This window comes from Chionomys nivalis, chromosome X (assembly GCF_950005125.1).
Source record: "Chionomys nivalis chromosome X, mChiNiv1.1, whole genome shotgun sequence".
Taxonomy (NCBI): domain Eukaryota; kingdom Metazoa; phylum Chordata; class Mammalia; order Rodentia; family Cricetidae; genus Chionomys; species Chionomys nivalis.
The window spans coordinates 48,240,865-48,263,925 of record NC_080112.1 but is presented as its reverse complement, the minus strand read 5'-3'; the positions used below and the strand labels follow the sequence as shown (position 1 = coordinate 48,263,925).

Below are 23,061 nucleotides of genomic sequence, written 5' to 3'. Positions count from 1 at the left end.
TATGTATAACAAGCTAAATTGATACATACTTTCATTTTTATTTTTCTAGTAACTCCTAAAAGGCGTGAATTCGAATATGAAATAGAATTTGAGACTGAAGAATTGAAGAGTAGCCTGGAATCCTCTGTAACTTTATATTTGTATAGGAAACATTTTAATGCAAAACAGCAAATAATTTCATTGATTTTCAATGTGATATTTACACCAAAAAAACCATTCCGGTAAACACAATTCCTTCTTTTTTAATTATGGTATTGCAATGCATTTATTTCAATATGTTATTTTTACTGCCTGTCAATGTTTGGATTACATTATTTCTTTAATACTATGCATGAACATTTGGAGCAATATCATTTCCAGCTAATAGGCTGTGAAAATGATTCTAATGAAAAAAAATATAGTTCATTGAACTAGTGCCAGAATGTACCTATAATTTGGTAAGAATGCTAATAGTTTATGTTGGTTACAGAAAACCTGCAGTCCGTTTTGCAATAATTACTGTATTTTTAAGCTAAATACAGAGTACATATGAAGACTCACAAAATAATTAACTCAAAAGGCACAATGACACTGAAAATTAATAACTACAAAATTATTTGCAAAATAGAAATAGCAGTCATTTAGGGTTTTAAAAATGAAATACAAAGCCTCTTTTGCTAAGCCAAAGAGGTACTTTCATTTTTACTTTAGATAGTAAATTAATATAATCTCTTATCTTACTGTTGTATTTTTATTTTTATGTGTATGTCTGTGTGTGTGTTATGTGTTCAAGGACTCATATCATATTGAAAGTTGAGTGCATAACAGATGGAATCTGGAAATTTCCTATAATGTTGATTGCTACTGAACCTGAAGTGGAGGATGTAATTGACATCCAAGGAATCGGTTTATTCAAGACAGCTGTCACAGAATTTAGACTGACAAGTCAGACAAGGTATTATATATCAACAATATATATATATAGCCGGGCGGTGGTGGCGCACGCCTTTAATCCCAGCACTCGGGAGGCAGAGGCAGGCGGATCTCTGTGAGTTCGAGACCAGCCTGGTCTACAGAGCTAGTTCCAGGACAGGCTCCAAAACCACAGAGAAACCCTGTCTCGAAAAACCAAAAAAAAAAAACAAAACAAAACAAAACAAAAAAACTATATATATATATATATATATATATAAAACTTCTTTTATGAATATAATTAATGCTTAAATATAAAAGGAAATTTAAGATAGACAGTAGATGAAGAACTAGTCTTTTTAAATTGTTTTTGTTCGATTCTTGTGAAATTAGAAAAAAATATTTTATACATGTAATTATTCATGCTTTTTGGTAACTTGTGAGTGAAATATTTATGTATAAAATATAAACCAACAAAATAAAAAAAGCCAAAATTTGACAAGTATTTATCAGAGCCCACTGGTTGATGATAGTGCTTACTCTTTTCACTTCTCTTGCTTTCATTTTTGAGGTGTCTTTTATGGAACCCAGGGCTTTGCACATACTTCACAAGCACTGAATCACTAAGCTATTGCCAAGTCCAGATCTAGCAAACTGATAAAAGAGAAGTTCCGACTTTACTAGATATAATTGTAGATTAATCTTTCATTTAATTTTTTCTTCTCTTATATATCTTCAGCCATTCTATTTGTACTGAAATTACATTTCAAAGAAATTTTAAAGAACTACTTGTGAGGATGGTAGTCTTTTAGGCTTAGCCTTAATTTCATCCTATTTTCTTGCTTGTATTTACTCCTAAAGTTATTATTCCATTTCTATCTTCTTTATTTTTGTTCTAATATTATTCCTTACCAGTTCTTTAAGAATAGCCCCATTAACTAAACATTTTTGTGGGGGAGGGGTTTCCAGTGTTCTTCTGTAGTGTTGGAGCCTGTCCTGAACTAGCTCTTATGGACCAGGCTGGCCTCAAACTCACAGAGATCTGCTGCCTCTGCCTACTGAGTGCTGGGATTAAAGGCTTGTGTCACCACTGTCCGATTTAATGGAACATTCTTAGTTGGGCTTAATGTGAGATTATCTTTATTTTTCCTTCATTAACAAAAGAATATATTTGCTGAATATAGAATTCATGGTTCAGAGTTCTTTTTTTAGCACTTTATTCTAACTACAGTGGCTTCTGAGGAGGAAATTGATATTTGATTTTTTCCCTGAATAGTAATGTTTCATTTTCCTCTAGACTCTTTTAAGATATGTTTATTCCACTTCAGCTTTAAGAAAACTGATTGTGATGTGTTGTGCCATGAAATGTCTAGTATATATGCTTCCACTGCTAGACCACATTACATGAGGAAGGGCACTCAGAGTCTCTCATTGAGTGTCAGGCATATAAAGGATGTTTGCTAAGTATATTCTGTAAGGAAAAAAAATCCCTAAATACTTTGGTTTCAATAATAAGTTAAAAGTGAATCAACTCAAAAAAAAAGTGAATCAACTCTATCCATGGTGACTGGTAAATATGAATTTACCTTGAAGAACCCTGGGAGGCAAAGAAGAAACTGGATGTACCTATGAAATTCCAAATATTAACTTATATAATCATTTGCCATTTTTCCAAGGATTTCATAAAACCCTTTAAACTACTATGTTCTTTACTATATAAAATGAATACTGGATTCAGAAACACCTTACATTTTTGTTTCACTGGGACAATGCTAACATACTTATTTTTACACTCTTATTTGGGAATGGGGATCTTTGTAGTCCTGGCTGGCCTAGTATTTGCTATTTGGTGACTATGCAGTCCTTGAACTTCAGTCATCTGCCTGTCTAGACTCTTGATTATTAAAATTACAGATATGCAGTATTATGCTGGAACCTTTTTTTTTTTGTTTAAAAGTTACCATCCAAAGTAATGGGATTCATTATGGTATTTTCATGTATATGTGTCTACACCTTCCTTCTCCAACACTTTAAAAAACATTGGAAGATCAGTAATATGATTTTTAAAATTAGGTAATGATATATATGCTTATTTGTCACATAAAACTATTACAGGAATATGTTTAGAATCTGACTCATTATGAAATATTTTTTGTTTAACTATATCCAGTAAAACATAGTTATGGCCATGATTAGAGATCTGCTATTCCAGTAACTTAAACATTCATTATTTTCTGGCCTGTTTAACATTCCTACTTTGATCAGATTTAATAATCATGATGAATTATTAATCCAGAATTTTCATTTGTGTCATACAAAATTTTGAAGGAACTTTGGTGATTTTCTTTTTAAATGACTTAGCTCATAATTGTCAGTTAGAATACGGGTAAATGATACCAGAGTGGTTAAAAATAAGATAGTTTGAGGGTTGGCAAAGTTTCTCAGTTGCTAATGGTGCTTGCCACCAAGGCTAAAAGCCTGAGTTCAATCCTTGGAACCCACATTATGGAAACAAAAATAAGCAAGTTGTCTTATGATATCCAAAATCACCAAAGTTCCTTCATTAACTCACTTATGATTGCTGTTGACAGATATAATTAAATAATGCAATCATCAGTTGAAAAATAATCAAGATAAACCTCAAAATTTTGTATGACACAAATGAAAATTCTGAATGAATAACTCATCATGATTATTTTATTTTCATTAGCCTACTTTGTCTGAGTTTAATTAAAAACTCTCTCCACTTAATTAATTGGACATGGAAACAGGAACAGTGTTTACTGTCGCAAAAAAAGAACAAGACTATATAATCCCCTACTGAAAATATCAAATATAAAACAAGCACATTATTATTTATTTTCAAATTGTTTTGAGAAAGATCCTAATTTTAGTCATCTCTGGCTATACTATTTAAAAATTTTTAGATATGTATATTTAACCTACTTTCCTATGAAAAATGCTCAAAACTTCATGTAGTTTATCTTCCCAGAGAAAGAAATTAGTTCAGTTCTCATCATCTTATTGCCCTTTAAAGAGTAATATTTTTACTTGCAATAGGCCTTTTGGAAGAATGAGGCAGTTTCAAAGGTAATTTGTTCAAGTTGTTCATCAATCCCTTTCTGTATCTTGATATTTAAAATGTCTTAGAAGTTATTTTCTCCTATTTTTATTTCTACTACTGTGTAATACAGGGTACATGATTCCATCTCTACCACAGTTGTGGGCTCTTTTAATAGTGAAACAGAAAATGGTGGCAATATGGATTTTTTTTTCTTTCTCTGAGCTTTATTTTAGGAGTGGGTACACAACATCAATAGTTTTGGGTGGTACTGGGTACTAAGATCCCTGAGCCATGTCCCCAGCTTCAATTTCAGAAAATTGTTTAAAATGTAATTTAAACCATGGTTTATCCAGATTTTTTAAATTTATTTATTTACTTATTTGTTAAAGATTTCTGCCTCCTCCCCAACACCACCTCCCATTTCCCTTCCCCTCCCACAATCAAGTCCCCCTTCCTTGTCAGCCCTAAGAGCAATCAGGGTTCCCTGCCATGTGGGAGGTCCAAGAACCACCCACCTCCATCCAGGTCTAGTAAGGTGAGCATCCAAACTGCCTAGACTCCCACAAAGCCAGTATTTGCACTAGGATCATAAACCCATTGCCATTGTTCTTGACTACTCAGCAGTTCTTGTTGTCCGCTATGTTCAGCGAGTCCGGTTTTATCCCATGCTTTTTCAGACCCAGGCCAGCTGGCCTTGGGGAGTTCCCAATAGAACATCCCCATTGTCTCAGTGTGTGGGTGCACCCCTTGCAGTCCTGAGTTTCTTGCTCGTACTCTCTCTCCTCCTGCTCCTGATTTGGACCTTGAGATTTCAGTCCGGTGCTCCAATGTGGGTCTCTGTCTCTGTCTCCTTTCATTGCCTGATGAAGTTTAATATTCAGGAGGATGCTTATATGTTTTTCTTTGGGTTCACCTTCTTATTTAGCTTCTCTAGGATCATGAATTATATGTTCAATGTCCTTATTTATGGCTAGAAACCAAGTATGAGTGAGTACATCCCATGTTCCTCTTTTTGGGTCTGGCTTACCTCACTCAGGATAGTGTTTTCTATTTCCGTCCATTTTCATGCAAAATTCAAGAAGTCATTGTTTTTACTGCTCAGTAGTACTCTAATATGTATATATTCCATACTTGCTTCATCCATTCTTCCATTGAAGGGCATCTAGGTTGTTTCCAGGTTCTGGCTATTACAAATAATGTTGCTATGAACATAGTTGAGCATATACTTTTGTTGTATGATAGGGCATCTCTTGGGTATATTCCCAAGAGTGATACTGCTGGGTCCAGAGGTAGGTTGATCCCGAATTTCCTGAGAAACCGCAACACTGATTTCCAAAGTGGTTGCACAAGTTTGCATTCCCACCAGCAATGGATGAGTGTACCCCTTTCTCCACAACCTCTCCAGCAAAGGCTATCATTGGTGTTTTTTATTTTAGCCATTCTGACAGGTGTAAGATGGTATCTTAAAGTTGTCTTGATTTGCATTTCAATGATCGCTAAGGAGGTTGAGCATGGCCTTAAGTGTCTTTTGGCCATTTGAACTTCTTCTGTTGAGAATTCTCTGTTCAGCTCAGTACCCCATTTTATAATTGGGTTGATTAGCCTTTTACGGTCTAGTTTCTTAAGTTCTTTATATATTTTGGAGATCAGACCTTTGTCAGTTGCGGGGTTGGTGAAGATCTTCTCCCAGTCAGTGGGTTGCCTTTTTGTCTTAGTGACAGTGTCCTTTGCTTTACAGAAGCTTCTCAGTCTCAGGAGGTCCCATTTGTTCAATGATGCCCTTAATGTCTGTGCTGCTGGGGTTATATGTAGGAAGTGGTCTCCTGTGCCCATGTGTTGTAGAGTACTTCCCACTTTCTCTTCTATCAGGTACAGTGTGTTCAGACTGATATTGAGGTCTTTAATCCATTTGGACTTGAGTTTTGTGCATGGTGATAGATATGGATCTATTTTCATTCTTCTACAGATTGACATCCAGTTTTGCCAGCACCATTTGTTGAAGATGCTCTCTTTTTTCCATTGTATACTTTTGGCTCCTTTATTGAAAATCAGGTGTTCATAGATTTGTGGGTCAAAGTCCGGGTCTTCTATTCGATTCCATTGGTCGACTTCTCTATTTTTATGCCAATACCAAGCTGTTTTCAATACTGTAACTCTGTAATAGAGTTTGAAGTAAGGGATGGTAATGTCTCCAGATGATCCTTTATTTTATAAGATTGTTTTGGCTATCCTGGGTTTTTTGTTTTTCCATATAAAGTTGATTATTGTCTTCTCCAGATCTGTGAAGAATTTTGATGGGGATTGCATTGAATCTATAGATTGCTTTTGGTAGAATTGCCATTTTTACTATGTTGATCCCCCCAATCCAAGAGCAAGGGAGATCCTTCCATTTTCTGGTGTCCTCTTCAATTTCTTTCTTCAAAGACTTAAAATTCTTGTCAAACAGATCTTTCACTTCCTTGGTCAGAGTTACCCCAAGATATTTTATGCTATTTGTGGCTATCGTGAAAGGTGATGCTTCTCTGATTTTCCTCTCTGCCTCCTTCTCCTTAGTGTATAGGAAGGCAACTGATTTTGGGGAGTTGATCTTGTATCCTGCCACATTACTAAAGGTGTTTATCAGCTGTAGGAGTTGTTTGGTTGAGTTTTTGGGGTCGCTTATGTATACTATCATATCATCTGCAAATAATGAAAGCTTAACTTCTTCCTTTCCAATACGAATTCATGTTGTCTTATTGCTATTGCTAGAACTTCAAGCACTATATTGAAGAGGTATGGAGAGAGTGGACATTCTTGTCGTGTTCCTGATTTTAGTGGGATTGCTTTGAGTTTTTCTCCGTTAGCTGTCGGCTTGCTGTAAATAGCTTTTATTATATTTAGATATGACCCTTGTATCCCTAATTTCTCCAAGACCTTTACCATAAAGGGTTGTTGAATTTTGTCAAATGCATTTTCAGCATCTAATGAAATGATCATATGGTTTTTTTCTTTCAGTTTATTTATATGGTCGATTACATTGATAGATTTGTGTATGTTGAACCAGCCCTGCATCTCTGGGATGAAGCCTACTTGATCATAATGGATTAATTTTCTAATGTGTTCTTGGATTCGGTTTGCCAGTATTTTATTGAGAATTTTTGCGTCGATGTTCATGAGTGAGATAGGCCTGTAATTCTCTTTTTTTGTTGGGTCTTTGTGTGGTTTTGGTATCAGGGTAACTGTAACTTCATAAAAGGAATTTAGCAATGACTCTTCTGTTTCTATATTGTGAAATACATTAAGGAGTATAGGTATTAGCTTTTCTTGGAAGTTCTGGTAGAATTCTGCATTGAAACCATCTGGTCCTGGACTTTTTTTGGAAGGGAGATTTTTGATAACAGCTTCTAATTCTTTGCGACTAACAAGTATATTTAGATCGTTCACCTGTTCTTGGTTTTACTTTGGTATATGTTACTTATCTAAAAAATGTCCATTTCTTTTGCATTTTCCAGTTTTGTGACATACAGGCTTTTGTAGTAAGATCTAATGATTCTCTGAATTTCCTCTGTGTCTGTGGTTATGTCCCCCTTTTCATTTCTGATCTTATTTATTTGCATGTTCTCTCTCTGTTGTTTAATTAGTTTGGATAGTGGTTTGTCTATCTTGTTGATTTTCTCCAAGAATCAACTTTTTGTTTCATTGATTCTTTGTACTGTTTTCTGTGTTTCTATTTTGTTGATTTCCGCCCTCAGTTTGATTATTTCCAGTCTTGTACTCCTCCTGGGCACGTCTGCTTCTTTTTTTTCTAGAGCTTTCAGGTGTGCTGTTAAGTCCCCAATGTATGCTTTCTCCGTTTTCTTTAAGTGGGTACTTAGTGCTATGAACTTTCCTCTGTGCACTGCTTTCATCGTGTCCCATAGGTTTGAGTATGTTGTCTCTTTATTTTCATTAAATTCAAGGAAGACTTTAATTTCTTTCTTTATTTCTTCCTTGACCCAGGTGTGGTTCAGTAGTTTACTGTTCAGTTTCCATTAGTTTGTCAGCTTTCTGGGGGTAGCATTGTTGTTGCCTTCTAACTTTAATCCGTGGTGATCTGATAAGACACAGGTGGACACTGATATTTTTTGTATCTGTGGAGGTTTCCTTTGTTTCCGAGTATGTGGTCAATTTTTGAGAAGGTTCCTTGAGCTGCAGAGAAGAAGGTATATTCTTTCCTATTTGGGTGGAGTGTTCTATAGATGTCTGCTAATTTCTTCATTACTTCCATTAATTCTCTTATTTCTCTATTAGGTTTCTGTCTGATTGACCTGTCCATTGGTGAGAGAGGAGTGTTGAAATCTCCTACTATTAGTGTGTGTGGTTTGATGACTGCCTTGAGTTTTAGTAATTTTTCTTTTACATAAGTGGGTGCTTTTATATTAGGGGCATAGATAGTCAGGATTGAGACTTCATCTTGATGCATTGTTTCTGTTATGAGTATAAAGTGTCCATCTCTATCTCTTCTGATTGATTTTAGTTTGAAGTCAGATTTGTTAGAAATTAGTATGGCCACACCTGCTTTTTCTTAGGTCCATTTGCTTGAAAAACCTTTTCCCAACCCTTTACTCTGTCTTTGTGGTTGAGGTATGTTTCTTGTAAACAGAAGAATGTTGGATCCTGTTTTCGTATCCAATCTCTTAGCCTGTGCCTTTTTATGGGTGAATGAATCCATTAATATTAAGTGATATTAATCACCAGTGGTTGTTGACTCCAGTTGTTATTATTTTTTTGGTAGTAGAGTTTGTATGTTTCCCTTCTTTGTGTGGTGCTGGTCGCTAGATGTCTGAGTTATTATAGGCAGTGTTGGCAATGTGTTTGTGGGTTGTGATCTTCTATTACTTTCTGTAAGGCTGGATTTGTGGCTACATGTTGTTTAAATTTGTTCTTATCCTGGAATATTTTGTTTTCTCCAATTATAGGGAATGATAGCTTGACTGGGTATAGTAGTCTTGGCTTGCATCCATGGTCTCTTAGTTTATGCAGTACAACTATCCAGGATCTTCTGGCTTTCATGGTTTCCATAGAGAAGTCAGGTGTAAGTCTGATAGGTTTACCTTTATAAGTTACTTGACCTTTTTCCTTTGCAGCTGTTAATATTCTGTCTTTAATCTGTTTGCTTTGTGTTTTGATTATTATATGGTGAGGGGATTTTTTTTTTGATACAGTCTATTTGGTGTTCTGTATGCTTCTTGAACATTCATAGGAATATCTTTCTTTATGTTGGGAAAGTTTTCTTCCATAATTTTGTTAAATATATTTTCTGGGCCTTTGAGCCGTGACTCTTCTCCTTCTTCTATCACTATTATTCTTAGATTTGGTCTTTTTATTGTGTCCCATATTTCCTGAATGTTTTGTGATGAGAATTTGTTGGCTTTGCTGTTTTCTTTGATCGGTGCATTTATTTTCTCTATGGTGTCTTCAGAGTCTGAGATTCTTCTATCTCTTGTATTCTATTAGTTATGCTTGTTTCTGTAGTCTCTGTTCATTGACCTAGATTTTCCATATCCAGCCGGCCATAGGTTTGTGGTTTCTTCCTTCCCTCCATTTCAGTTTTCAATTCTTGAACTGTTTCCATAACCTGTTTGATTGTTTTTTCTTGGTTTCCCAGGGTATCATTTACATATTTATTCATTTCTTTAAACTTTTTGTCATACTTCTCATCCGTTTCTATAAGGGCCCTTTTTACATGCTGTTTAAGGGACTCTATCACTTTCATAATGTCATTTTTCCCCTTCTTCTGTATTAGTATATTCAAGACCTTCTGTTGTAAGATCACTAGGTTCTGGTGTTTTCATGTTGTTTTTCAGATTGTTGGAGGAATTCTTGCCTTGGCACCTGCCCATCTTTTCCTTCAAATGCTATCTGATGGATCTTATGGAACAGGATCAGTTTCCCTTGCTGGCCAGGGACCTTGCTGACAAAAGGCCTACCTTGCTGCAGGCAGGCTATTGAAGCAAAGCAACTCCAGCCTGCCACGTTGCCCTCAGCACCCTGTCCCAGTGCCAAAACAGGCTGAGCTGGCAGATCTTGTGGTCCCGTGGAAGGGAGGAAGAAGGGAGGAGGTTTCTGGTTGCAAACTGGGATGGGTTAGGGAGAGAGAGGCCCCAGCAGAGGGGAGTGGCCCCTGCCAAATGACCAGGGAGTGAAGGAGGTCTGGGAATGACTGTGCTCTGTTTCCAGGCTCCTGCTGCGGGTCTAGAACACATTCACCACTCTGATGGGTCCCCTGGAACAGGATCAGGTTCCCTTGCTGGCCAGGAACCTCGCTGACAAAAAGCCTGCCTTGCTGCAGGCAGGCTATTGAAGCTAAGCAACTCCCGCCCACCCCGTTGCCCTCAGCACCTCTGAGTTGATTTTTATTTAATGCTACTGACAGTATTTTAAATATTTTTTTTCAAAATCAGAATATATTTGTATCTGTCATTATTATATAATTTTGTATTATGTTTAAGAAAACTCTTAGGAAAAGAAAAATATGAAATAGATTTACTTCAGTGTTTTTTAGTAACCATTTTCCTGGGGATGAATATGTTTATCAGAAATTCTAATACATCAAATTGTACTTGACAAATTCCTTCAAATCCCATGAGAGTATTTTCTAAACTGGAGACATTATTCTGTTTGAGGTCATCGTGAAAAGAGTACATAGAGAATGCATAGTGAGTCTAAGTTACATAGACCTGTAGTGAAAAGAACAGTGAGTACATAGTGAAATGCATACAAAAATGGTTATGAGTAAAGAAAATCCAATTAAATTGTTTTATAAGCATTTCTATCAAAGACTTCTTACTGACAGAAATAAATTGCTTTCAAATGCTCTGAATCAGGGGCAAAACTTATATTTAAAATATCCAAAAAGATCACTACAATTTAATAATTTCCCCCTTTGAAAATCTTATAGATCTCCTCTCTCCATAAGTGCCATATATCTAGAGTCATTATTTGTCTGAGAAGCTATTTCAATTTTCTGAGTACAATTTTTTTTTACCTTGGGGAATGGCTTATCTCCTGAGATATAGTTCTCTAATATGTTTATTACTATTATTATGAAGGAAAATAGTTTATTTTCAATAAATACTCGCACTACATTAAATATTGGACAACATGAACCCACTTAAGTGATTATTCTTGATCACTACATTCTCCTTAGTCCCTAGTTTTCCCTAATACAACACTAACAGCAATAATGAATATGTATAACATGCCTACCAGATTTTTGGAAAATATTAAATTGTTTAATTTTAATGACACTACAAAATTTGTATCACTGCATCTCATCTACCTAAAATCACATGTATCTACACACACACACAGAGACAGAGAGACAGAAACAGAGAAATAAATATTCAATATTTTTAATTGAATCTTAAATTACCATATTTGGCAGTGCTTGGTAATTAGGGTTTCCCTTTAAATAAGATGCTTCAGTTCCTGCCTACAACTTTATGATCAGATCCCACCAGAGAATCACCTTTTCATGTCCTTATTTCTGTTTGATGTCCTACAAACCTCCAATTTGAGATTTCTAAATTGGAGTAGCATAACAAATATGGTACATTTTTCAGATATATTTTAAATACCAAATCTCTGAGAAAACCACAAAACACATTTGTTCTTTTTGGAACATATCCAGCATTACCTTTGTTGGGTGTGTCCAAAATAAGTATCACTAAGGAATGCCATATACAGAAACAAGGTTTTGTTTTGTGCTACTAGGAATTTGAATCTAGACCCTCACATATACTAGTGAATTATTTCCTACTGAATTGTATCCCTACATCCTTTTTGTAAAATATTTTCAGAGAGTTTTGCTATGTTATGTAGCTAGGCTTTGAGCTTGTGATCCATTTGCAACAGCCTCCCTAGTATTTAAGATTATTGGACTGTGCCATATACAAAACCAAGCCAAAAATAAATCAGAAAATCTCTTAGGTATTAAAAGAGAGAGCCTGTATATTCATCTTGTTTCATCAATTCTGCCTTCTCTGCAAATGCTTAAACAAAGGGATAAGTCAGTAAAGTACTTAACCCACCTTTCAGAATTCACATAATGGGATGGTTGGGACTAGATAGCAATAACTTTATTGTGGACATATTTAGGACTTTACAAGTTTGAAAGCATTGCATAGTTAAGGCATTTCCAGCATAAAGGAAGAAAATAAGATTTGAAATGGCATCCAATGGCAGTAATATTCTTTGATTAGAACTTGAAAATGCATGTGTGTGGCTTGGGTATTGTAGTCAGCGACTCCTCTCTATTGTCATTCACCATATGTCCTTTTCCTGCTTCCTTAAATCCAGTGTTTAAGCTCATGTCTGCACAGCATCTTTTCCTAGTTTTTATTGTTATAATCATGAAATACATCATAGGCTGGGAGGGGTGGCACATGCCTTTAATCCCAGCACTCAGAAGGCAGAGGATGGTGAATCTCTAAATCCAAGGTGAGCCTGATCTTCAGAGTGAGATCCAGGGCGGCCACGGATACACAGAGGAGCCACATCTCAAAGCTCAAAACAAAACAAAAACAAAAACATACATACATGCATACTTACATACATACATGCATACATAAATATGTAAAGGAACCACATCTCAAAACAAAATATTCATACATACATAACAGATAGATCAAAGTGACTTGAAATCTTAGCAGCCCATCCCGCATATGTAATTCAAGCTCAAACCTCTCTGAAATTACAACTACTGTATTCTCAAAAATACTTGAGACTACATATGTCACACATGTCATTATGAATATCATGTAAAATGGTTAGTCTACCTAACTCATATTATTAGTCGAGTTTGAACATCATACTGACAAATATTTAGTGTCAACTAATACACAGTGGGCATCAATACGGCAAGGATTTGCCCAGGACCTGAAATAAAGATTACTGGCCATATGTATATTTATAACACACACAGAGTGAGGGAGAGAGAGACAGAAACAGAGACAGAGAGAGAATCAGAGATAAAGAGAATGAGAGAGACAGAGGAGTTAGAGACAAAGTCTGAGCTTCATTTTTCCATTTCCTCTCCCAGTGTCTGAAAGTGCATCCTCCTCTCATAATGACAGATTGGTGGAAAAAGAAAAAAAGAAAAATTGGATTGCCTCAATTAATTATTGACTTTTCTCTTAGCAGGGATGTTCATAACCACCAAGTGCTATTTTGTGTATAAGGAACACCCAGCCATTACTTGACACCCACTTCTACATTATCAGAGCAGACCACTCAATTTCTTTCCAGATAGGTTCTTCACTTTGTTACTGAAAGTAATAAGGTTCTAGTTCCTAGACTGCAGTCTGTTCCAAACCCTTCTGGAAGCCCATCTAAATCTTTCTGCTTTGTTGAAGACTTCTCCTAAGATTGTTTAAATAGTATATTTAAATCCAATGTGACAGGTTTAATAAGTGATAAGCTTTAGCTTTCTTACTATGTGTACCTGAGTACACACAGCAGTATTTTTCTCTCTTTTGGAATAGCTTCCAGATTTCATATAAATTTTGCTTTAGAAATACAGCAGTCTGTATTAAAGAAAAACAAGTTTTCTAACTCATTTCTGGCTAAAAATATTTTCTTCCAGTTCCTTGTCCTTTATTCCTTGTAGTTCTTTTGTAGTTTTTCTACAAGCAAATTCTGTTAGAATTGTATATTTTTAAAGTCTTGCTCTTAATAGCACAAATATTCATTTCAAGTTAATTTCTGTTGTTGTGAGGAGAGCCACTTGTTGGTTCCTGGCTGCTCAGTCCCGAAATAATCACACAGAAACCATTTTATTTACATCACTGCTTGGCCCATTAGCTCTAGGTTCTTGTTATCTAATTCTTACATCATAATTTAACCCATCTCCATTAATCTGTGCATCAACATGAAATTGTGGCCTACCAGCAAAATCTACCAGCACATCTGTCTCCAGTTTCAGCTTCATGGCTTCTCCTGACTCCACCCTACTTTCTTTCAGCACTCAGTTTAGTTTTCCCTGCCCACCTATATTCCCTGTGCATGCCCAAGACAGTTTCTTTATTAACAAATGGTATTCACAGCATACATAGGGAAATCCCACATTATTCTGTACATATTTCATAAAGGCATTAGAGTAAGGGCTAGGTTAAGAGAACCATATTGTACTATACTAATCACTAATTTTCATCCCAATGAGAATCTTACCAATGAATATGATTGTAATAGGTACTATTTTTATGTCATTAATAGATACTTAAGATATATAGAGAGATGTATCTCTTTAGAGATGTGATTTTAGGTATATATGAGTCTAGATATATGAGTTTAGTTATATATTAGATATATTTGAATCTAGATATCTAAAAGTTTAGCTATGTGAGTCTACCTATATAATAGATAACTCTAGATATGTAAGTTAACAACTCACAACTTATACTCCTTAGTTATTTTTGTATATTTTTGTAGGCATGTAAAAGGTCAGAAATCAAAATAATGGATTAATTTCCAGGGTTCAGGAGCTCACTACATTGTGATTTATGATACTCTTCTTAGCAAAATGCTAGGAAAATTGAATTACTTAAGGTCAAAAGCCTTAAGACCACACTTTATATTTCAGTGACCAGATAATAAAAAAAAGAACATAACAGGTTCCTCATTCCAATTTCAGCCAAAGTAATTCACATTTTTTTTTACATTATATAGATATCCAAGTATCTCTACCGTATTTTCATTTAGAGCCCTTAAGTTAGATATCAAGGATGAAAATAGTTGCATCATATGACAGTTCTGTTTTCAAATTTTTGAGGAACTCCCATGCTGAATTCCATAACAACTGGACTAACTTACTACTTGCCACCAGAAGTATATAAATTTACCCTTTTCCATACTATCTCACCAGCATTTGGTCCTATTTTTCTTTATGGGATCCATATAGAATGAGGTTAGATGGAATTACCATGTAGTTTTAATTTTTATTTTCCTGATGTCTAAAAATATTGAAAAGTTTTGTGATTATTGGACATTGATACTTGATCATTTGAGAACTCTTTGTTGCACCATTGACACATTTTACAGCATGTTGTCTAAGTTTTAGGTACTTTTTAAATTTTTTATATGTTCTAGATATTGATCATCTGTTAGATAAATACATAGCCATTGCTTTCTCCCATTCTGTGGGCTGGCTGTCTCTTCACTTGATTGGTTATGTTTGCTGTGAGGATGCTTTTTCATCTCATGCAATACACTGTATGAAGCCAATAAAATCATGGTATTACTGAATGAGTAGTTTTTTTTTTTAGAAAGGTGTGATATGTAACTCTGTCTTCTAGTATTTTACCAATATTTTCATTTAAATAGTTCAATTTCAGTTCTTAAATTAAGATCTTTGATTTTGAACTAATTGATTTTTGTACAGTGCTTTTTGTAATGGATATGTGGTATCCATTATTCCCAGCACCATTTGTTTTGGTGTTGATGTTGTTTTGTTTGTCTTTTTTAACATATTTGTCCAGATTGCCTTTATTTAAAATGAACTTGGAACAGAAAATTAGTTACTCTAAGTATTTTCCTATGATTTTAACATCATGTTATAACTTTACTATGTACCATTACTTAGTACAAAACTTAACTGTAGTAAAAATGCATTTCAATTTATCAATTAAATCATTTCCAAATATGCAATGGATAACTTAGTACTGATGTTTTTCAACAATCACCCCTGTACAGTGCCAGAAAACTTTTATTTCCCCTGAATGAAACCCACTCATTCGTTATTACCCATCTCCTCTCTCACAGCTCTCTAGTACCTATTAGTCAGCTCTATCTATCTGTACGAATTTCCCTATTTTATATAAGCAGAGTGGCCTTTCTTATATGGTTTATTTCACACAGTTCTTTTCAAAGTTCACTGATATTTTCTATGTGTCAGTACTTGTTTACTTGTTTTACTTTTTAAAAAAGATTCTCAAGTGTGCCAAAAACCAGCCGTGAACTTTAGATAAACTTCTTGCTTTACTATCTCAGTGGTAGAAATTTAAGATATTAGCCAGCACACTACACTTCATTCCTTTGAGTGACTGAATAATAATCTATTCTGTGGAACTAGTATATTCATTTTATCCATTCAATAAATGCTGGTTGTTTTTACCTCTTTGCTACCTAGCATCTCAAATTGTCTATATCCAGTAGTTTAAGGCATATATTTTACACATGGAATTGCTGATTTAAAATGGAATGATTTTTTATTTTCTTTTCTGTATTCAAATCCTGCGTAATCCTATTTAAGAAAATCATAATGTTCTATGACTGGAAATAGACTGCGTGATTCATCATTTGAAAGAAGTTTTGGCCCTAGAAATTTTGAACTTTGTTAACTTTCTAGAAAATAGCAAGTATGTGTGTGTGGATAGATGGATAGATGATAGATAGATAGATAGATAGATAGATAGATAGATAGATAGATAGATAGATGGGAGGATTCTCAAACTACATATGAATATCAAATGGGAAATCCTTTTTTGACAAAATCACATTGCAAAATCATGTGACCACTAATTCTAATTCTAGAAACTATAGGAACATATATTGATGAAGTAAGTCTTACTGCCACATTTCACAATTTCCACATTCTTTCAATGTTGAAATAAAATTAGAGTTTCATTTTTTAAAAAAAAAATATTTTCTATCTATCCAAAGTATGCTTGTGAAGACTCAAAAATCAGGTTGCTAGAAATGAGTATTTTTAATTGTGTCTTCAAGTCTATTCCATTGATGTATTGGCACCAGCTTTTGTGCTAGTAGCATGTTGTTTATAATTACACTAAGTCTGAATTACAATTTGATAATTTCTATTTTGTTACCTCCAGCATTGCTCTTTTTGCCACAGGAAAGCTTTGGCTATCGAATGGTTTCTGAAAACCTAAACAAATTTTAGGATTTTGTTTTTCTGTTTCTGTGAAGCGTATCATTGAAATTTTGATATGTTCATATTAAATCTGTAAATTTCTTTTGGTACTATATCCATTTTCAATATATTAATTCTACTAATCAAAAAGTATGGGGGATATTTCTATCTTTTCATGTCTTCATAGTTTCTTCAGTGCTTTAAAATTTTGACTGCAGACTTCTTAACACTAGTTAACTTCATTCATAGGATATTTATACATATTTTAAGCTGTTATAAATGAGACTGTTTCCCTAAATATTTCTCAGCATGTTTGTTATTAGTATATAGAAAAGCTATTTATTTTCATATCGGTATTGTATTCTCTAACTCTGCTGAAAGTATTTATAATTCTAATATTTTATGCTGCCTCGTTTTGGTTTTCTTATGTACAAGAACCATCTCCAAACAAGGATAAATTGATTTCTTTCCTATTTGTATTCTTTTATGTTCTTGTCTTATTCAAGATAATACTTCAAGGAATATAATCAATAAGAATGGAGAAGGTGGGCATACTCAACTCATGGTATTACTACAAATACTATTTAGCTTTCTCCATTTTGTATAATGTTGACTGTAGGCTTGTCATCTTTTATATGCTAGTGTATAGTCTTACTATTATTGTTTTCTTAAAGACCTTTTGTCAGAAAGACATGTTAGACTCTGTCAAACTCTTTCTGTATCTGTGAAATTTTCCTTTTATTTCTGCCCAGGAGTTTATTAATTTTATGTGTTACATTCATAGATTTGCATGTCTTGATCCATAATTTCATCCTGAAATAAATTACAGTGGGTCTCAGTGAATGATCTTTTTGATGTGTACTTGAATTTGCTTTGTAAATCTTATATTAAGATGTTTTTCATTATATTCTTTTTGTGTTCTTATCAGGTTTCACAAAAAGGTGATAGCATTTGCTCCTATCATTTTAAGGAATAGTTGTTTTACTCAGTTTTGGTTCTTCAATTCTGTGATGCAGTTCAGCAGTGGTTCCTACTACATCTGGCTTATTTTTCTTTGAAAGTGAACTTTGTTACTGCTTCAATCTCATTGCTTAGTTATATATATTTAGGTTGCTTATATCCTTTTGATTTTCATTGGATAGGATATCCATATTTTTTTTAAATTTTCCAACATAGATTTCACATATGCTCTAATTTCTTTGACATGGTTTTCAGTGTCTCCCTTTTTACATCTAATTTTATTAATTTGAGTCTGTTTTCTCTCATTTTGTTTATTTGGTTAAGAATTTGTCAATCTTGTTTATTGTTAATGAACCAACTCTTTGATCCATTCTTTTTATTTCCATTTTAATTCCTGTGCTGATATCTATTAGTTCTTAACCACCTACTGAATTTCGGTTTCACTTGTTCTTATTTTACTAAGAGCTTGAGGTGCAGTATTTTGTAGAGCTCATTGATTATTTTTATTACATATATTTATTTATTGGATGAGGGCATGTGTGTCATGATATGTATATGAAAGTCCAAGGACAACTTGCAAGAGTTTATTCTCTCTTGAACTGCAGTTATATGTTCTTTATGAAATTGGTAGTGCCAATCTTTCTGGATTCTCTTCCATGGGATTCCCTGTACTCTGAGTCAAGATTTGATGGAGACTTTAAACTTAGACTCTCTCTCCCTGGATAATGTCTAGATGTGGGTCTCTGCATCTGTTCCCATATATTAATGGAGGAAGCCTCTCTGATGATGACTGGTTAAGGAACTGCCCTATGAGTAAAGCCAATTATTTTTAAGAATCAAATCTTTTAATGAATTTTTTTAGACCATTCATGTTTGATTTTACCCTAGGTCTCTGGGCATTCTGGTCTCTGCTTCTTGGTTACCCAGGTAGTGGCAGGTATAGATTCCTTCTCATGGAGTAAACTTTAATTCACATCGGACATTGATTGTCTACTCCCAGAACTACTTTGCCACTATTACCCTAGCATGTTTTGCAGGAGAATGGGTTGTAGGTAAAAAGTTTTTTGTGGCTGTGTAGGTGTCCAAGTTTCTCTTTCTGTAGTCTGCAGAGATACCCTCCTGCACCAAAAACACTAGAATATAGAGGTGAAGGCTTCAGGTAGGTTCCAGCTCAACTTCTCATGCTCAACTCATGAGTTGTATGGGTGTTATCATACAATGTGGTCCTGATGTCATTTTTCAGAGAGCAATATGCATATTGTCTTTGTCTTAGCAATAGCCTGGGTTGTTTGGGGATTTCAGTGGGACCCCCTTGGCCAACAACTCAATTAAATGCAGCCCAGTCCCTATATTTGAAGCCTTGCCTGTCTATAAGAGATAGCCAGTTTAGACTCCTGTCTCCCCCATTGCTACAAGTCCTTATTAGGATCACCTTCATAGATTCCAGGAAGTTTCCACTGTACTAGGTTTCAACACCACCCTCCAAGTGACCCCCAATTCCAGACATCTTTTCCTACACTCTTTCCCTCCATCCCATCACCCCACCTGATCCCTCTTGTTCCTGTTCTCACCCACCCACAGTCCCCCAGTAAAATCATTTCTCTCTTTTCCTCCCAGTGCTATCCTTGTATAACCCCTAGACCCCCTCCTCTTTATCTAATCTTTCTGGGTCTACAGATTGTAGCTTGGTTATCATGTATTTAGTGGCTAATCCCTTTGTAAGTGAATGCATATGATATTTATCTTTCTGGGTCTGGGCTACCTCACTAAGGATGTTTTTTTTTTTTCTAGTTCCATCCATTTACCTAAAAATTTTCATGGTATTTTTTTAGCAGCTGGATAATACTCCATTGTGTAGATGTACATTTTCTTTATCCATTCTCCTTGTTGTGGGAGATCTAAATTGTTTCTTTTTTCAAACTGTTATGAATAAAGCTGCAATGAACATGGTTGAGAAAGTGTCCTTATGGTAGGATAAAGTGTCCTTTGGGTATATGCCCAAAAGTGGTATAGCTGGATCTTGAGGTAGAGGTATTTCCAATCTTTTGAGAAAATGCCATATTGATTTTCATAGTGGCTATACAAGTTTGTGCTCCCACCATCAATGGAGGAGTGTTACCCTTGCTTTATAGCCTCACCAGGATGAGCTGTCACTTGTGTTTTTGACCTTAGCCATTCTGACAGGTGTAAGACAAAATCTCAACATCATTTTGATCTGTAAAAATGGTTTGTTGCAAATATTAGGAAATTTCATTTTTCCTGGGACAACTCATCCCTGTCTGTAGTGGTTTAAATAGCTGTGGCCTAATGGAGTAGGAGACAGGAACTGACAAGATATCTTTTGTCATCCACACATGCTCTTTGGCACACATGTACACACATACACATATGTATTCACATATATACTCACATATATACATATGTGCATACACACAAAAATTTAAAAAAATAATAAAAAATGTATGTATTAAATGGTGGTAGCATACGCTAGTGAAACAATGTGGATGAAATAATCTCCCTATTATTTAAAAGTCAGGTTATAGTTTCAATTTCTTTGTCAGTTGTAGAGATTGTTTTCCTAGAGTACTTGCCATTTGCTCCTAAGCTTTCTTTTAATCTAGGCTTATAATTAATTGTTTTAACTACATGATCATTTTTATTTCTAAAGGGTTTCTGATCTTCTAACCTTCAGGTTTGTTTGTTTTAAACATCTTTCTTTTTAATGTAACATGTCTATGTTTCTGTTGATTTGGTTGAACTTTGTTAAGCCAACTCATAATTTTACTATTTTTTTACGTTTTCTTTCATTTACATTTACTGTAACTTACGTCTTTTTTCTGATGACTCTTGGTGAAGTTTGTTTTTCCTATATTTTGTGGCGGTGGAATATAAGATATGGTTACTTGGGGAAGAGTTTTAAAAATGATTGATGCTCTTGATACTAGCTTTTTTTTCAATGGCAGGTAGCACTCATCTGAGAAGGCATCTAATAGTTTAATTTTCTTCACAGAATAGTTTTAAATTACTACTAAAATCATTTATACAAACATATTTCACCAGTCCATTAATAGGTTTTATTTTTCTAAGAATTTGTGAATTTCCTTCTTAATTTTCAAATTTTCTTAACTATAATTACATGCAATCAATTATTGTGTTTATTTTAATTTCTGAGACATCCATTAGAGTGTTTATCTATGTTAATTTCTTTCTTATTTTAGTTTTTCACTTTTTTTAAAGTCTTTGGGATGGATGTATAATAGCTCAGTTGACAGAGAGCTTGCCTAGCACACAGGAAGCCCAAAGACATGTTTTCTAATCCCAACACTGCATGAACTGAGCATAGTGTTACATTCTTTGAACCTCAGCACTCTAGAAGAAGAGGAAGCATGTTCAGAGTTTGAAAGTCATCTTCTGTTCCATAGGGAGTTTGGGGCCAGCCTATGATACAAGAGACCCTGCCACAAAAAAAAAAAAAAAATTCTCCCTCCCCCTCCTCCCCCTCCTCTCCCCCTCCCCCCACTCCTTTTCCCCTCCCTCTCCAGTCCAAAGAGCAGTCAGGGTTCCCTGCAGTGTGGAAAGTCCAAGGTCCTCCCCCCTCCATCTAGGTCTAGGAAGGTGAGGATCCAAACTGGCTAGGCTCACACAAAGCCAGAACATGAAGTAGGATCAAAACCCAGTGCCATTGTCCTTGGCTTCTCATCAGCCCTCATTGTCCGCCGTGTTCAGAGAGTCTGGTTTTATCCCATGCTTTTTCAGTTCCAGTCCAGCTGGCCTTGGTGAGCTCCCAATAGATCAGTCCCTCTGTCTCAGTGGGTGGGTGCACCCCTCAAGGTCCTAACTTCCTTGCTCATGTTCTCCCTCGTTTTGGTCCTCATTGGGACCTTGGGAGTTCAAGTCTTGAACTGTTTCCATTATCTGTTTGATTGTTTTTCCTTGGTTTCCTAGGGTATCATTCACTGATTTACTCAATTCTTCAAACTTTCTGTTATATTTCTCATCCATTTCTATAAGGGCGTTTTTTACATACTGTTTAAGGGCCTCTATCACTTTCATAAAGTCAATTTTTTCTACTTCTTCTTGATTAAGGTGTTCATGTCCTCCTGTTGTAAGGTTGTTGGGTTCTGGTGGTTTCATGTTGTTTTTCAGATTGTTGGGTGAATTCTTGCATTGGCGCCTGCCCATCTCTTCCTCAAAATGCTCCCCTATGGATCTTCTTGTACAGGATCAGGTCTCCTTGCCCACTGATGTACCTTCCCAGTGATGACACTCCCCAGTGATGGCTCTCCTGGTGTCTAGATCAGATCTCCGTGCTGCTTGGGTAGTTCGTCAACAAAGGGCCTACCTTGCTTGCTGCAGGCAGGCTATTGAGACAAAGGAACTACCGCCCTCCTGGTTGCCCTCATGATACGGTCCCAGCGCCGGAACAGGCTGAGCCTGAAGAGGGGAGGGAGGCAGAAGGGAGAGGTTCTGGATGCAAGCTGGGTGGGATAGGAAGAGAGAGGCAGTATCAGGGGAGTATAGCCCCTGCAGGAAGACCAGGAAGTATAGGAGGGATGAGGAAGGTCTGAGTTCCCTGTCCCAGGCAGCTGCCACGGGTCAGAAACTCACTCACCCCAGTGACGGCTCTCCTGGTGCTGAGATCAGATCTCCGTGCTGCTTGGGTAGCTCGTAAACCAAAAAAAAAAAAATTCTTAAAAAAAGATTGTAGCCAAACACGGCAATATACTCCTGTAACCCCAGCTTCTTAACTGCTTTCTTTGTTCCTCAAAAAGAAAATTCTTCCATTTATTGTGACATTTATTATGCCTGAATTGATGTCTCTCGGAAGAAGGGAGATTTATGGATTCCTTTGAATATCTGTCTGTTGTCTTCCTGTTGTAATCCTTCTAGATACTGTGTTGTTCAGCTTATTTATTGTATCATCCATCATTTCCTAACACTGCTTATAAAATATATTAAAACCGCAATGAAAGTGATGATTAAAATTGGCTAATCCTTTCAAACTACTTTCCTTGTGTTACTCATTGGTACAATGACTTGACTCTTTATTATTTTAAGAAATAACAAAACTAGGGTACAAAAAGATTAAGTTCCTGAAATGTAACATAGAGCTATGATTCCAATCCAGGCCACCCATATCTACAGAACATGTTCTCCAGTCTTCCACCATGATACTTAATACGTGTTTGTTGAACATATCAGTGAATAACAACCTAAGTTTTTCCGTGTCTTTTTCTATGCTGCACTGTTGTACCTGTTT

General features: G+C 35.4%; 1 protein-coding gene across 1 annotated transcript in view; it reads left to right on the top strand.

The window, feature by feature from the left end:
* The window catches only part of Cfap47 (cilia and flagella associated protein 47), a 307,853-nt gene that overhangs the window by 265,556 nt on the left and 19,236 nt on the right, over positions 1-23,061 (top strand). The window contains 2 exon segments of the mRNA XM_057760135.1: positions 50-221; positions 773-934. Coding sequence (XP_057616118.1) covers positions 50-221; positions 773-934 — 334 coding nt within the window.